This window comes from Martes martes (genome assembly GCF_963455335.1).
Source record: "Martes martes genome assembly, chromosome: 14".
Classification (NCBI taxonomy): Eukaryota; Metazoa; Chordata; class Mammalia; order Carnivora; family Mustelidae; genus Martes; species Martes martes.
In genome coordinates, this window is record NC_137902.1 from 9,845,710 (window position 1) to 9,862,745 (window position 17,036).

The following is a 17,036-nucleotide window of genomic DNA, read 5'->3' on the forward strand; positions in this document are numbered from 1 at the left end:
CATCTTTGCTCAAAACCCCGGTAATTGCTTTGAGAAGCACTAATAAAATAAGAATTGAGTCAGCCCGAGAGTCTCATGCAGACTTACGGGGTTGGCAGGCGGGCGTTCTGAACATCTCAGCAAGTGGCAGCAGAAGGGATTCAGGCTTGAACACCAATTTTCTGGTGGCCCACAGTCCGAGCGTAATACCCCGCCCCATGATAACAAGCTTCCCAGCTACAGCTGCATCTCCCAGAACATCGGAGACTTCCCCAGTGAAAGTGAAGTCCTGTCCTCGCTCACGTTCCTCGAGAGTTTATTTTTGTTGCTATGATACATAGGTTTGGGGTTCAGATACTGCGAAGCATCAAAATGGGCGAGATCTTTTTATTGAAATTCTTCCTTGGGAAGGCATTCCCATAAGCACTTTAATGTAAAAGCCGTGTAATTTAAGTGACATTCTTGTGTTCTGGAATTAAACAGCCAGCCATTGTTGTGTGCGAGGGAAATGCTCTGGTGTATGGCAGCCCTTTTAGGAGCCTCGCTTGATCCTCATTAAAATTGACACCATTACTTTTCAGCCATTTACTGGCGAGGGAAAATTAGCGCGAAGCTCCGCATCCCGGTAATTGTGACTCTCCTAAACCAGGCTCCCCTCAGAGGGCTGGCTTCGGGAGGTGGCGGGTCTTGGCCCTCGTTCATCAGTGAAACGAGGCCAAAGCCCTGGGTTCTGACGGCTCTGCCACCAAGAAGCCACAACCTGGGACACATCCCGTGACCTTGGGTTTCCCGAGCGAATGGTGACAAGTCCCTTCGCCTTTCCTGAGCCCTTCTGGCCTCATCGGGGGAGTTGGAATGTTGGTATTTAGCTCATCCCTGTGATGGCGGGGTCTGTCTCCTAGGGGCTGCTGTGACAAGTGAGGGCAAACTGGGATGGGTTAAGACAACAGAGGTTGATTCCGTCTCCATTCTAGAAGCCAGACGTTTGAAGTCAGGGTGTCAGCGGGGTTGGTTCCTTCTGCAGACTCTGACGGGGCGTCTGGTTCACGCTTTTCTCCCCAGCTGCTGCTGGCCGCCCTCGGCTTGTGGACATGTCACTTCCGTCTCGGCCTCTGTCATCCCGCGGCTTTCCTCTCTGTGTCTCAGATCTCCCTCTCTGTGTCTCCTACAGGGACACGTGTCACTGGATTGAGGGTGTGCCCTCCATCCAGGATGGTCTCATCTCAAGATCCTTAATTACAAAGACCTCGTTTCCAAATAGAGTCACATTCACAGGTTCCGGGGGTGAGGACATGGACTTACCTTTTTTGGGGGGGGGGCTACAGCCCAACCCACGACAGTTGTTATGAGGAATCTGTTTGGGTTAACAGATTAAAAAAAAAACAAAAACCGAAAACACCAAATTGGCATCAGGTGGCCAGCAATAAATGCTGGTTTTTCTCCCTTCAAACCTGGGCTCTCTGGAGAGTTAGAAGGCATCTTATTTATTTTTATAAATTCTTTTCAAAGATTTTATTTAGTTGAGAGAGAGAGGGAGGGCATGAGAGAAAATAGAGGGAGAGGGAGAAGCAGATTGAGTGGGGAGCCCAATGCGGGGCTCGATCCCAGGTCCCCAGGATCATTACCTGAGCCAAAGGCAGGTGCTTAACCGACTGAGCTACCTAGGTGCCCCTAGAAGGCATTTTTAATAGCTTTCATTAGACTCCATCAGAAGTTTTATTAAATAAACTGAGTGCCATAAGGGGACCAGTGGAAGGGGCCAGGGGCTGCCGTTCACGTCCCGCTGGGTTTACCCCTTCGGTTAATCCAGTCGTCAGGGCTGTCCCAGGACCGATCCAGTCACAGAAGAGGATCGTGGCGTGTTTGCGAGCCCCGAGTTCCTGAGGCTGGCCTCCACCCTCACCCCTCACCCCACTGATAGTTGAGGAACATCAGGTTCGGGGTGTTGGGGATTGGTGAGGGATTTATTTGCCAAGGACTTAAAAGCCCTCCGGAGCCCGGGGCTCCATCTGGATGTTCTGGAAACCACGATAAATGCTCCGTCCAGCACCGCACGTGGAGGTCCCGGTTTTAGGTGTCGCATGGTGTGGAGCAGCAGGGACCGCTGCAAAACTCTGAAAACCCCCACCCTATGTTCCAGACAACAAAGTGAGAGAGAGAGAGAGAGAGAGAGAGAGAGAGAGAGAGACTGTGTTTAATGGACCAGTCGGCCCTCCTCACTCATAGAGACCCTTTGGCTTTGATTTATGAACTTTTTCTCCCTTTGGGTGTTCCAATTCTGGAATCCCAGAGACCGTGAGATAAGTTTTGAGCTTTTCACCTGGCGGTGGGTATTTGCAGGGCAGGGTGCAGGGGAGGTTGGAAGCGGTGCCTCTGGATTTGCTGGGCCGGCCATGCCTTGTCCTCTATCAATCTGACTTTCTAGACATTTGTCTTCCCCCAGGACAAGAGGTGTAGGCGCCAGATGGGGTCTCAGTGGTTGGGAGCCAGGCAGCGGGCACGCACGCCTCTGGCTGGGTGGGGGTCGCTCAGGCTCCTCACTAGCCCTGACTTGCTCAGCGGCAGAGCGCAGGGGTGCTGTCGATGAGTCCTTGACATAAATCTCCTCTAACTGGGCTCCGGACATGATGGGACGGAGCCTGAGAGCACGAAGGAATCTGTCCTGGCGCTCACCACCCCCTCCGGTGTGTGTTCAGGAGGATGAAGCGTCTTTTATTCCAGCACTGATGGACCGATAAGTCTGGCTGTGGGGTTGACACCTGGCACCCATCCCCAGTGGGAGAAGGAGAAATTGCGTAAATTGTTTACTGCTTGGGGTAGCCTCTGTCCCGGGAAGACAAAGCCTCCAGTGTGGTCCCTAAGCAGAAGGGGGACTTGTTGGGGGGGGGGGTTGGAAAAAAGTAACATTTAGGTAAATGAAGAAGTGGTGGCCTCATTAATTAACTAGTTGGTTTCTTACTGAAACTATCAAAATTGGGATCGTTCCTGCTCACTTGCTCCTCGGGGAAGAGCCCTCTCTGTCCTCGTGTCTATCATCCTGGGGCTTCTAGACAAAGCTTTTGTTTCTCTGTCTGATGAGGGGTGGCTGTTGTAGTAGGTAACGTTGAACTGCATGAAACCATGCGTCCACAGATTTTAACGCCTTGAATGCTTGACTCTCACGTCCAGGAGTGGCCGCCCTTGTGCATTTCCCTGGCGTCCACCAGCCTCAGCCTCACAGAGCCCCTGGCAGTTCCAAACTGGAGTCATCTTGACCTAGAGGCTTCCTGGCCAGGCCCCCTTTGATTTTCCATCTTCATCTTCTTGCTGCCAGCTAATTCTTTCCTTTTCTTGGTCTGGGTTTAAGACTCGGTGTGTTTCCCCTGATGTGGGTCCCGCGTGCCAGCTCTGGGGTGGTGAAATCCCACCCGGGGGAGATACGAAGCCCCTTGTTGACAGCGGGTTGGGGCGCCACACTCGGTCGTAGGTCACTGCCAATGCCTTCGTAAGTAGGCTTGCGTAGTTACCGTAGGATCCTGGAATGTGGGCAGGGTTAGCAGGAGGTGTTGCTACTCTCTTCTGTGGCTCCTGGAGCCGTTTCCCCATTTTATTCCCAATCGATGCTACTGTGTCCACCCTCATGGGACTCCACGCCTTCTAGAAGCGACTCTGGAGGTTCGTGTGGGAATTACGTGGTGGAAGGGTTCATGTTCCATTTCCAGCTTGGGCAGTGCTGTGGCCTTGGAAGGCGCGGAACCTCTGAGCCTCGGGTCCCTTGTCTGTAAAGCGGGGGGCAGTGACCTCGTCCCGTTGTCCGGGTGGTGGGGGGGGTGCTTCTAAGTAATAGAACCATGTGCTTGAGGGTTAGTCACTCAAATTAGGCGGTCCCCCAGCTCCTCTTGGATGGCCAGGCTGAGCCACGTGCACTCGGCGCAGCCCTGGGTAAAGGAGTGGCCTGTCCTCTTCCCTCCAGGACAGAGATTTCAAAACTTCCCTTTGAGCTACTGTTCAATGAGCTTTGGGTTACTGCAGAGTGGATTTTTATACCTGTTTCGCAACAGGGATTCCAGGGGGTGAAAGCCGGTCAGTGGGTAGCCCCGGCCCCCCGAAGGTACTGACCCGTAAATGAGCGCTCTCCTGCAGGACCAGGACCAGCCGGAAGTCCCTCCTTCAGGTCCGGGGGCAGGTGGTATCTCGTGTGCTGGCTCCCGAGGCTGGAGCAGGCATAGGCCAGCGTGGATGGGGCAAGTTAGGACTTCGTGGCGTCAGCATTTTTGCCGTGTTCTCTGCAAGCCGTCAGTTGCCCTCTGCCCCACAGCTGAGGAGGGAAACCTTATTGATTGCTTTCGATTCTGGCAGGGGTCCCGGCCGAGGTGGCTGGGGAGAAGTCTAGGCTAATACCTGATCTCTTGTCTCATCTTTGGCATTGAGTCTATGGTGCGGGCAAAGAGGATGTAGAAGTGTCACAGATGAGTTACAGTCTTAACAGCTTTTTGTACGAAGACGGTCTCTTCCCCACACCTGGTGGTAGGATAGGTCGGGGCAGGGGGTGGGGAGAAAGCTGCTGCTGTCCGAGCGTGGGCGAGTGGTCTCGGCATGAGGATCTAAGTGCACTGCTGGCAATCGCAGTGCCCAGGAATGGGCTGGAACTTCCTAACGGCTCCGTCAGTGCCTTCTGAAATGGAAAAATAGAGGAAAAGCAGTTTAATGCATGACTTTCTTTTCTTTTTTAAAGATTTTATTTATTTGAAAGAGCGAGCGAGAGAGAGAGAGTGCGCGTGCGTGCATGTGCAGGGGGAGGGGGAGGGGCAGAGGGAGAGGGAGAAGCAGACTCCACACCGAGCAGGGAGCCCGACATGGGGCTTGGTCCCAGGACCCAGGGATCATGGCCTGAACCGAAGGCAGGTGCTTCACTGACTGAGCCACCCAGGCATCCCTGACGTGTGACTTTATATTTGGAGTTTGTGGTTCTTAACATGGCAAGTTCTGAAGCGAGTGCTTTTCAGAGTTGCCCTCCAACACCTTACCACAGCTTCGATTTCAGTCCCCTTATGACCAAAAGATCTTGGTTGGGAAGTATTAGGTCAGTTGTCATTAAAACGTCAATACAGAAATGCCGTGAGCTTTCTTCCCGTTTCAAATGATACCTTCACCAGAGCCTTTATGCCTTTATGGGTGACGCCGCCCTTAGAATGGGGGTGGCATCCAGTTGACTGAGAGATCCTGTTGGAGTTCTCATGTCACAGCACAGAAGACCCCAAAGCTGCCACAGTGAGATGATGATAGATAGGGATGGAGATTTCTGGATCTTGATAGAACGACTTTTTCTTTCTTTCTCCCAGAGCCTCCCCCTCAGAGGGTTCTCTCACGCAAGGATTCCTGGAGGAATCCTTTCCATCACAAAGAAGTGTACAAATCAACAGGTCAGACTATGTGGTGCCAGACCTGTTTCCCCTCATGTCAGCTGGAAGGTGGTATTTCGTAAGACAGGTGTTGGATATTATTCCAGAAGGATCATTTGGCTGTGGCACTTTCTTTGACAAAGAAAGTCCCTTTTATTTATTTGAAAGAGTGAGAGAGTGAGAGAGAGAGAGCATGAGCAGGGGGAGGGAGAGAAGCAGACTCTTCTGCTGAGCAAGGTGCCCAACATGGGGCTCGACCCCAGGACCCTGGGATCATAACCTGAGCCAAAGGCAGACACGTAACTGACTGAGCCACCCAGGCGCCCCAGGGAGCGAGAATCTTATGCAGCCTCCATGCTTAGCAGGGAGCCCAAAATGGGGCTCAGTTCTCTGACCCTGAGATCATGACCTGGCTGAAATCAAGAGCTGGACACTTAACTGAGCCACCCAGGCGCCCCAAGAAAGTCTTCATGTTATTGGGTTCAGTGTGCGCTCTGGACTGGGGCTGAAGAGTGAAAGATTCAGTCCTTTGCATTTTACATTTGGCCAATAGAGACAAAACCACTCGGTGTGAAACCATCAGTGAATGTTTGACGGGGAGGGGGCGGGGAGGTGCTGGTCGGCAGGCTGGCTTGAGGCTTCCCAGCCGGCTCAGACAGTGAGAAGTGGGGCCTCTCGTGAGCTGGGTGACTATCGGGACACTTCTCTGTAGGTGACGCTGACAGCAAGGGGTTTCGAGAAGCAGTTCCGTGTTCAGTTCTGAGTCTGCCTTTAAGAAAACAAATGAGGTTTTATCATTTAACTTCTCATGTAGTTTGCACCAAAGGGAGGCGTTTCTTGTTTGCTCAGATGGGCTGAAAGCTTTTCCTTCTGCTTGAATCACCCCAGGAGCAAAATAAAGCATGGAAGAGTTTGGTGTGGTCGATTTTTCTAGACTTCCTCCAGAGCGAAGGCCTTTTCATCGTGGAAGTTGATTAACCTGTGAACATTATTTTTGTAGACCTCTTCCCACGTCTGTACGTGTTGTTGATTTCCTTCTCATTCGTGACCCCTACGCTCTTCTGGATCTCAGATAGTTTATTTAATCATTTTCCTCTGGGTGGGTGTTTAGGCAGTTTGAAAAGAGGCAAGCTTTGCGCACACCTTAGTTGGCCACCTGGGTGACTCTTTTCCTGGGCTGGATTTCTAGAGCCGGATTCACTGGGTCCCGACCCTTGGATGTCAGTGAAACATCTCCAACCTAAAGAGCTCCATTTTGAGTACTGCCATCTTTGGGGACTCCCCAGTGATTTGATTTTTAGCTTCTCTGCAGGTTGTTTGAGAGAAGTCGTTCTGATCTGGAGTTCAGCAGGAAGGTATGTTTCATTCCGGGACTTTGGAAAAACATCTTCAGCATGTTCTTCCCATGGAGGGAACCCAGCTATGCAGACACCAGCTGATAATCTTACATTCCTGAGAGATGTCGCACCCCCTGTGACAAGTGGTGGGGTGCTGAGGCTCTGGGACGTGGCTCCCAGCGTGACCGCTCTCAGCTGTGTTTACCCCAGCGTCACTGGAGCGAGCGCGGGGAGACTGACGTCTGAGTTTTACATCAGCGTGAAAACCAGGCACAAGACAGGGAGGGCCCCTGTGTGGAGTCTTTGTGTCAGAACAGAGAAAAGCTCTCGGTAAACTGGGCAAGGTAAATACACTTAACTAATTGAGAAGGCAGGTTTTCCATGACCCTAGACATAGATCTTGTTCACTCTGAGATAGAGTCACCTTTGCCATGTCTCCTTTAAAAAAAAAAAAATGGTGGCAAAGCATATATAACAGAATGTCCCATTTTGGTCAATTTCGAATGTGCAGTTTAATGGCATGAAATATACATTTACATGGTTCTGCAACGATCACCACCATCCGTCCCCAGAACTTTCCTTCATCCCGAAGCCACGTCTCTCTTTAACCGAAGGAAAGGCCTTTTTGAACCTCCCTTGGACATAACTTTGTGGTCACCTAAGAGTCTTCAGTTCTGGTTTAACTTTTAAAGGCACAGAGCTCAGGGTATCGTAAACATTTGGGGGTGTGAATAACACACAGCTCTGCTCTGGTAATTTGCCCAAGAAGACCTAAATTGACACCCAGCTGGTAGAAGCCACTCAGCCCCCAGCCACATAATACAGTCGATGACATTAATTAGGGAAGGCACTTTGCCTCCACCTGCTTCGGTCTTCCCAGGCCCCCCGACCACGGCCAGCACTTTGCCCCAGTCTCCACCTCATCGAGCAAGCACAAAGGAATTAGTGGTGTTTTGCTTCTAGCATTTCACATGGTGCAGCCTCCCTAAGTCACTGAGGGACTTCGGCGCTGGAGGGAAGACACCGTGGCTTTCCCCAGACAGGCCCGGTCTGCAGACATTTTTGCTCTCTCTGTAGGAAAATTGTGTATGTTTTAGAGGAAGCTGGATCCCCACCCTGCCCAGTTCTGCAAGACTTTCAGGGTCGGATGTCCAGGCAGGGGGAAAATGAGGCTCAGCTGAGCTTGGGACAGAGAGAGAGAGCAACACACCAGTGACCACCTACAAAAAGGCATTTTTCCTTTTTTTTTTAAAGTTATTCCAGGTGCTCAGTACCCCAGGCCACTCCATCGTTCTAGAAGATGACAGGTCGGAATGCCTGCTCCTGGTACTCCGACTCTTTTTAAGGGATCAGTCCTACTGACCATTTTTAGTTCTGATCTTCTTTTGTGCCCATCCCTAGAGGCTGGAGAAAACGGAGGGAAAACAAAACTCAGAGCCCAACTCGATCTGTCCCGTGTGTGTGGAGTGCATCAGGTAGAGGCTTGACAAGGCAATGAACTCGTTCAACTAATTGTAATTACTGCGAGGTCTCCGGCAGGTTATTGGGCTCCTTGGACTTCAGAGGGCTTTGATCGCCTCTTGCTAACTGGGTTAGTGTGTTTTTTATGCAGCAAAAGCAACTACTACCTGCTCTTTAGAAAATCAAGCGAGGCTGGGCTTTAGAAAAGGAATTCTCCGTTGTTTTCACTTGTCCTCCAAATCGCGTAGAACGTTCTTTCCCTATTCAACGCCTTGGAGTTGCTAAGAAACTACCATTTTAGAGGAAGGGTAATTAAATTTTGATTTCCATTTAAGGACAGAGCAGGCAAGGTTCTCTACGCTCTTTACATGAATGGGTGCCCCAGAGCAAGAGACCTGCTGTTTCCAGATCAATACTGGCCACTCGGCGTGATTTGAGTCTCTGGGTGTTTTGCTTCCCAGAGAGCAGCTTTGAAATGGTTCTTTGTGACAGGCGCTGCTGAACTTTTGGGGAGAAATACTCAGGAGACCAGTGTGTGCTGGGAAACCTGCAACTCTGGGCTTGATTAATTTATAGGTGTAATTTAAGAACCTGGTCTCCTTCTGATCCCCGGGATGCGTGTTTACTAAGCCTGTAGGCATGAGGCCTGTCTGCTCCGTGGACATTTTTTATGGCCTTTGCTATGTCAGAGCTGAAGTTGTAGATCTCTTATGAGCCAAGCGTATTATTATGTCCAGAGGAGGACTGGCATGTTATAAAGTTTCAGTGGTCAATTAACAAAGATTTATTCTTTGTCACTCAGGTATTTTCTCTTTCTCAATAATTACCTCTTGGAACGAAGCAGGCTGTTTTCCGCCTGCTTTTTCTGGTTGTGGCCCCCAGTGTCAGAGCAGGACCCGAGAGGGTCAGTCTCGAAATTCAGACTTGGAGCAGCTGGGCCTTCCCCTTGGGGAGCGTGGACTGGCTTGGAGCTCCTGACCAAAGGGAGTGAGAGCGAGCAAACCCACGGGGGAGAGAATGTATTTTTTAAAGCACTTCAGTCTGTGTTTACTACGCATCGGTTTGGCAGAACCTCACTCCAGCCGGGCAGCCAACTGCCCCATCGGCAGCAACCGCACGCTCTGGGCTTCGTTCCCTTCTGTCTCAAGCTGGAATTCGCACAGGGACCCGAGAGCCGCTCCTTTAAAGGTGCGCAACCGGGTTCGGGTCCACACCCTGTCCGCGTGCCACCTGCTGCGCTCAGAATGTATCTTTTCAAAAGCCCAGGAAGGATGCAGGGGTTGAGCTGCTCGTCAGCCTTTCTGTTTTTCCTTCTATTTATGTCACTGCCCCTGCAAAGAGAAAAGTCTGTTTTCTGTAAGATCTGAGAGTTAAACATGCAGCAAGAGAACCTTGCCTAAAACCGTAAAACCTTCCTGGTAGAGGCTGTCATTTTTTGTTATCACATAGAGATAGAGATAGCCAGCTCCGAGTGTTAGTGCGTAACCCAGAGATAATTCATGGATGACTTCTTTTCATATCGGCCTGTTGCCCCAAGCGTTGGAAACCTGAGGGGTTTGCTCTGCCCGGGGCCTGGTGAGGTTCCGGGGAGAGCATGCTAGCCTTGGGGGGGTCTTCGTGCCCACCATCACTGCCCTTTTCTGGGGCCCCTGGGGCGCTGGCCACGGAAGCCCCCTCTCTGCGGGCGCTACGGCCTGCACCCTGCTCTCACCCCCGTGTTTCAGACGCTGGAACCTCTGTCATCCCCTTGCTGCTGATCCCAGTTCTTTCGGGTCTGCAGACACCAGGGAAGGGTGATCGCTGAAGGATTGGAGAAGAGGCACAGGTCTCTGCAGATCCTGGCACCCCGGGACCTCTTCCAAGATGTTTGGGGCCCGGTCTCAGACTTGTTGAAGGGCAGAGAGTAAGGTTGCAAAGGAAATGAAAGCCTGATGTGGAGAAACGAAACATGAGGCCTACCGACTTTTTAAAAACATTTTAAATAACATTCTCTAAGGTTTCATTTTATACCGAAGGCAGCTGTAATAAGTTTTGGAAGACGGTGTAAGGTTTCGATTACAGAGGGATCCCGACTTGCAGTTTCTGTACCAAAAGTGAGAAAGGGCGGAGGGACGCGGGGGTGGTTGAGAGGTTATTTTGTATAAGGTGAGAAAATGTGAAAGGATACATTCAGGACTGCAAGCGGCAACTTTTGGTGTGCTGTAATTTGCAAACGCAATAACATTAAACCATTGCAAGGACCCCCCCCCCCCCCCCCCCCCGTGGTGGAAATAGCCCGGATAGCAGTGGAATAACTTAATAAGTGGAACGCGGCAGCGCGCGGACCACAAGTGAACAAGGCTGCGGCTTGGAGTGGGCCCTGCCAGTGCCGTCCCAGGGACTACATTCCCTGCTGAAGGCTGGCGCGGGCCAGAGATGCCGGCCTTATGAAAGCACTCATTGTTCCCAGGGCATCGTTATTTGGTATTACATGCACAATGTTTGCTTGTGAAACGATTTATTGGAAACAAGTACGTTTAAGAAGGAGAACTTGGTTTGAAATTCAGTTGATCTGGCTTATGACATTTAAGGTTTTATAGGGCCTTTGTTTCTAAGAATAAATATTTAGGTCCGTGGTAAATATTTATCTCGAAACACACACACATAGGCACGCAAAACTGGAAAACCGAGCCAGGGAACGAAAGGGGACCTAAAACGCACTTCTCTGCGGGAAAGGGCAAACTACCTCAATATGAGGTGTGTGTGCGGGAGGGGATTTTGTGAGCTTGGCTGGTAGTGTCTAGCCCAGAGGACAGATTCCCCTCCCACGAGGTGTCACGGGAGGAGGCCTGGTGAGGACTCTGTGTGTGTGTGTGTGTGTGTGTGTGTACACACTTGACTCTGTTCTCCTCTCGTGGATGGGGCTCATCCAAGGCTGGGATTAAACCAGCCTTGCCCCTGCCGGCTCCAAGCCGGGTGCCACACCTGCCCGGGAGGCTCGCCGTGGCCTGTTGCAGAGATGACACGTCCGCCAAAGGGTGCGGCTTCCGGTCATGTTTCTGGTCATCCGTGGTCATGAAGAGATCGTAGCTTTGAGATTTTTCTGCCCACAAAAGTAGGCCTTCTGGGTTCTTTGTTCAGCCTCCAGGGTAATGTCCCGCAAATGAATGACTTCTCTGGAGGCTCTGAAATCCTTATCTTTTTAATGTGAAAGTGTAGGTGTCTCTGAAGTGATGGGAGATTCTGGAATGAAATGTGCTAAGAGTAACCCACTAGCAGTTTTTTCTTTTCTTTTCTTTTCTCTTCCTTTCTTTTCTTTTCTTTCTTTCTTTCTTTCTTTTTTTTAAGTTTTTAAAGACCAACAGGCTTGTGCAGTAAAATCAATTTACATGTGGTTTGGCTTGTGTCCAACAAATTCCACCAAATACTACTTTAAGGCCCAAATATAGAAGGATTTTGATGTCTATCATTGTAATTTGCTGTTTCCAGTCCAGCACACGGGGACACTCAGGTACAGGGTGGAGGCATCTTTGGTGTGTTGGGTTGGCTGGGTTCTCCTCCTTTCCTCGGCCATTTCTTAAGCCGGGGGTTAAAGGCAGTGGCCTCTGCAGTGTGGGGAGACAGATAGGCTGGCTTGCAGGTAAGGTAAGATAGGCTTACGTGCAGGTAGGGTGGGGGTGGGATGATATGTTTGTGGATGACAGGATGGGCGATTGGGTATGTGTTGCCCTTGACCGAACTGCCGTGTAGGAAGATGGCAGCCAGCTTGTGATTCTAGTGCCTTTGTAGATGGGATCACGCAGTGGGCTGCTTGGTTACCAGATTCTTAAGGACACTTGTGTGCAGTTTCTCATGGACCTTGAACTACAGGATTTCTATAGAGACCCCCTTGAAACTGGAGAGGGACTTTTGCAGGTGAGGGGTGTCTTCTATTGAGAACTTTCTGCTTCGAGAGAGCGGCAAGGCACGTGAGGGTGGGAAGTGATTGCTAACATGCCCTCTATGGGTCTTCCTTAAACATGGCCTAGAACGTCGCCAGGATTGGGGGACTGGGGTCTGTCTGTGTTTCTTTCGGTGCCACATCTGAATAAGGAATGTCTCCTTGTGCACCTAGCATTGGGCGGACGGTAACAGTCAGTATATATGGAGAAAACAAAGGAGTGGATGGTGACTGAAAGGGGTGAAGTCCACAGTAAAAAGATGAAACCCGTTGTTCATCCATTCCATTCATCACCTTGAACTCGTGCTTTCGGTTTTTCTTTCCAAACAAGAAACGGAGGTCTTCTCAGAGCGCCTTAGAGATGTTTTGGGAGACACTGGGTACAGGAGCCATTTTGGTGTTCTAGGTGACCTTGGGCTTGTCCCTTGCCCGTGACCTTAAGCTTATGGTCACAGTGAGTCTCCAATATTATCCCAAGTGGGACAAGTGAAGAGACCGCTGTCCGCTGCCGCTTGTCTTTTCCATTGTCAAAGTAAAATCTTTCCCCTTGTTCGGTGAGTGGCCACAGACAACCCATAACTTGAGATATCAGAAGTTCTTCTGTGTGTTTTCTAAATAAGTATTCTTTTTACAAGGGTCGCGCTCTAGCAGTCTCCTTTGAAGTCGGTTTTGTTATACATTGGGCCGCGGTGTTATTTCAAAGGAGTCAGCCAGCAGACTCGAGGCCTTTTTGGCTTGTGTTCATGAACAGCCTTCTGGACAACACAACTTATTTATTCGTCTCCCCCCCTCTGCACAGAGCGATCGCCACACCGGCCCATCCTCCAAGCCGGACTGCCGGCCAACGCCTCCACCGTGGTGGGAGGTGACGTCGAGTTCGTCTGCAAAGTTTACAGCGATGCCCAGCCCCACATTCAGTGGATCAAACACGTAGAAAAGAACGGCAGCAAATATGGGCCCGACGGGCTGCCTTACCTCAAGGTGCTGAAGGTGAGGACTTTCTGAATCTCAAGGGACCCGCAGGGGTCTCTGTTGTGGACATCGGGGCAGGTTTTCTGATTTCCTGTTGGATCTGGGAGAAGACGATTCTCCTATTTGACCGGCCAGGGGAGAGTGTGTTAGGGGATTAGCAGATTATTAGGCTCGCTAGTAAAATTGCAGAAGGGAACTGGGGGCGGGGTGGGGTGGGGAGGAAGGGCTATTCGAGTGGGAGCTGGAATAATTCAGCTATTTATCAGCCCTGAGATCTCAGACGGGGCATTGAGGCTTAGCTGCATGTCCATAAAAGTGGGGATCGTGATGCCGTCTCCTCTACAGAGTCCACGGGACGGCATGCGTTGAGAGAGCTCTGTAAACTCGAGGCGAGGTACCAGCATTTACCGTGTTGCTGATGTCTCCGTCTCTTAATACAACGTTAGGATTGAATTGGCGTAGCCGTCTGTCCAAAGCAATTCGTTTTATTTTTATTATTTTTTTTAAGATTTTATTTATTTATTTGACAGACAGAGATCACAAGTAGGCAGAGAGGCAGGCAGAGAGAGAGAAGGAAGCAGGCTCCCTGCGGAGCAGAGAGCCCGATACGGGGCTTGATCTCAGGACCCTGAGACCATGACCTGAGCCGCAGGCAGAGGCTTTAACCCACTGAGCCACCCAGGCGCCCCTCATGTTTTATTTTTAGAAGAAGGCTTTTAGCCTTGGAAATTCATTCACCTGTGGCTTAGACAATCAACTTTAGAAAATGGTTTTACACAAGTGAAATGTTGAACAAGGAAACTTTCTCCTTGCCTTTCGTATTTGGCTCCTTGAAAGCCCCCAGTGGAGCCAGCATCAGCCTCTTTAATGTTTAGGTCTGTCTTGTTCTTCAGGACGGGGATGGCAAGCGGCAGCTAAGTCTACAGCCTTTTCTTAGCCACTGCCTACCACGTCTCCTGCATGTAGGTGCTCAAAGAGATCGTCCTTAAAAAAGAACAGTCTTCCCGTAGAACCATAGGTAGCGCCACTCAGAACTCTCAACCGGTGAGGTATTCTCCCCAGCTGGGAATCCCAGTGATCAAAAGAGCTGGAAAAAGATGACCAGCCCGGGGAACCGCGGGTCCGTTCTGCTTGGTCTTGATCACACGCCCCTCCCTCCCTCTCCATGGTCGAAGCCCACGACTCAACTCGTTAAGGCAGCCGCTTAGACCTCATGGAAGTTGTTTTCTGTGTTAGTTTTTTTGGTGGTGTGTTGGTGGTGGGACCCTAGACAGCGCAAAGTCCTTCCTGGTTGGCCGTTATATTGTTCTCCTGTGTCTGTTCCAGCACTCGGGGATTAATAGTTCCAATGCAGAAGTGCTGGCTCTGTTCAATGTGACGGAGGCGGATGCTGGGGAGTATATATGTAAGGTCTCCAATTATATAGGGCAGGCCAACCAGTCCGCCTGGCTCACTGTCCTGCCAAAACAGCAAGGTAACAATGTTTTGTGTTTTTTGTTTTTTGTTTTTTGTTTTTTTTAAAAGAAGTCTGGATGTAGAAGCTGAAAAGACTTGGTGCTTTGGGAAACTGCAGGCAGCTTCTAGGATGACTCTGTGGCCTTGGTATATTCATAATCATCTTTCTTCGGTGATGCAGCTGGTAGGATGCCAGCAGCCATGGAAAAATGCCCACGATGCTCAAAGTGCTTGCTCTCATCTCTTCTAAAGATTACCCTCCAACTCCCTTCCCCCAATCCAGTTTTGAAGTCGTTCCTTCTGGCTTGTCTTGTTCGGGCTGCACATTCCCCATCATGACTGTCCACTGTCAGCATTTTAAACACACGCAGGCATGCCTGTTGAATTTGGGACATTGGCGTATCAGCAGAATTCCTACCTCCTTCTGCCCCAAATCGGTAGAGAAGTATTGGCACGCAATAATTTTTCCAACAGAATATCACTTCCTTGGTTACCCGTAATGGGTGCTTGGGAGATCCTGTCCCTGACCTTGCTGTCCCAAATTGGAGCATAATCCGTCTCATGGGTGTGGACGCTGTTGAAGGCAGCTGCTGCCGTTCTCTGTTTGTCACAACTCACACTCAAATGTCTATATTGAAGGAAAAAAAAAAAACTGCAGTGTCTTTGCTACCAAGATTATACTTTCTTCTGTTTTTTTTTTTCACCCAACGTGAGTCAAAGTGGTGACACGTGAAAATCAGACGCAATAGCCCACCCTGGTTGGTACCCCCAGGGCTGGAAGGACGTGCCAGGTGTCCACTTGGGTGCGTCTCCAGGGTTTTGCTCTCTAATGCAATAAATTTAAGACAGCACCATCCCTTCCTCAAGGTGGGAGTCTGCAGCCAACAGGACCAGAACCCAGCTGGGACTTTTGGGGTGTTTATGCTTTTCGAAAACCATCCCTCAATCCAAAGCAACACAAAGGCCAAGAGAAGGGATCTCTGTGGGTTGATTTTTCCATGCGTCTGATTGCATGCATGTCTAGGTGGTGAAGCCGGTGTGGTGACGGGCCTGTGGCGGCGAGCTGCTCAGTGTCGCTCAGTGTCTCTCGGTTGTGGGCTTTGTGGATGGGCTGCGATCGGAATCTTCTGCTGGCCAGCACCTGCCGGAGCCCCCCGGTGCGATGCCTCATGGTTCCACGGCCCCCTCCACGGTCATCCCTGTGTTGTCTAGCCTTTTCTCTTGCCTCCCTGTTTTCTAGGCCGCCGGTGTTAATACCACGGACAAAGAGATTGAGGTTCTCTATATCCGGAATGTAACTTTTGAGGATGCTGGGGAGTATACGTGCTTGGCGGGTAATTCTATTGGGATATCCTTTCACTCTGCATGGTTGACCGTTCTGCCAGGTACATACTGCTCTTTCTCTCCATGGTTTTTTCCCTTTTCTGGGTTGATTGCTATAAAATTAACACAGCTTCTGTTCTCAGAAACGGCCCCTTTTATCCCGGCGTAAAGATTTTGCAAAATGTCGAAAATTATCCCCCGGGGAAAAGAATGTTGCCTTTGGAAATTCACTTACAGTGAGATCCCACACTCACATTTATGATCAAGTGAAATTTCATCCTTAAAACCCAAAGGGATCTTAACATTTTCAGTGAGTCAATGTATAAATTCACCCATCCGCAGTTCTCTGAAGGAAGACGTGGCAATTACTTTGTAAAATTCAAAGTAATTTTTTCTCATTTCAAATTCCATTTCACTAAAATCCCATATGTACTTTGATCACATGGTTCCACTCTCTCTTTTCAATGATACGTGAATAGAGGGACGTACGTTGGGGTGCCTGGGGAGAAGCACCCTGGCATGTAGGACGTACAGAAGCAGTGTGTTACCTACCTTGGGAATCGGTGGCTTGCTGCATGTTGCAATGAAATGGACCCTCCGTTTGCTTTTCCTGCAAAGCATGCTCTCGCCGATGTGGGCTTGATGTGATTTCCGCCCTTTGGAGAAATCAACATCAGCGAAGCCCTGTTGCTCCGTGCTGCTGTGGTCTGGGTCTTCGACCAGCATCTCTGTCCTAGTCGAACCTCTCCTGATAACCGCGATCTACTTTGATGCATCTGTCTCTGTCGTTTCCTTTGTGAAGCTGCCTAGACTGGTTTGCTAGCTTATGATGTTCCACTCCAGTTCCTAATTCCTTATTTCTAGAGTACATTGCCTACCTGCATGCTTATTTTTGTATCTAGTAAAAAGAAATTGATCATTTCATTTTGGGCTGTGCTGCTGGGAGTTTTGACTTCTTGCAAGTATTTTTTTCTGATTAAAATGGATAAGCTTTAAATAATGCCATTGCATCCATTTTGCCTTTTGTTTTGAGTCTGCTCTGTGAATATTTGCTTTGAAACAGTGAGATGCCTTTTACTTTGAGCTTGCTTTTACTTGTAGTACTGCATTCTACAGGGGCCTAATGGGCCCTTCTTAACCGATTTGCCCGACAGTACTAGCACGTTAACTAAGGATGCAGTTCGAGAAAAATACCGTTTGGAAATACAC

General features: G+C 50.0%; 1 protein-coding gene across 4 annotated transcripts in view; it reads left to right on the top strand.

The window, feature by feature from the left end:
- FGFR2 (fibroblast growth factor receptor 2) overlaps positions 1-17,036 on the top strand; it is a 101,627-nt gene that overhangs the window by 53,238 nt on the left and 31,353 nt on the right. For 3 of the 4 annotated variants that reach the window (XM_080822351.1, XM_080822352.1, XM_080822353.1), the window contains 2 exons: positions 12,877-13,067; positions 14,376-14,523. In XM_080822351.1, coding sequence (XP_080678477.1) covers positions 12,877-13,067; positions 14,376-14,523 — 339 coding nt within the window. Of the gene's footprint in view, positions 1-12,876; positions 13,068-14,375; positions 14,524-15,744; positions 15,890-17,036 lie in introns of all 4 variants that reach the window. The other variant, XM_080822354.1, reaches the window with a different exon arrangement.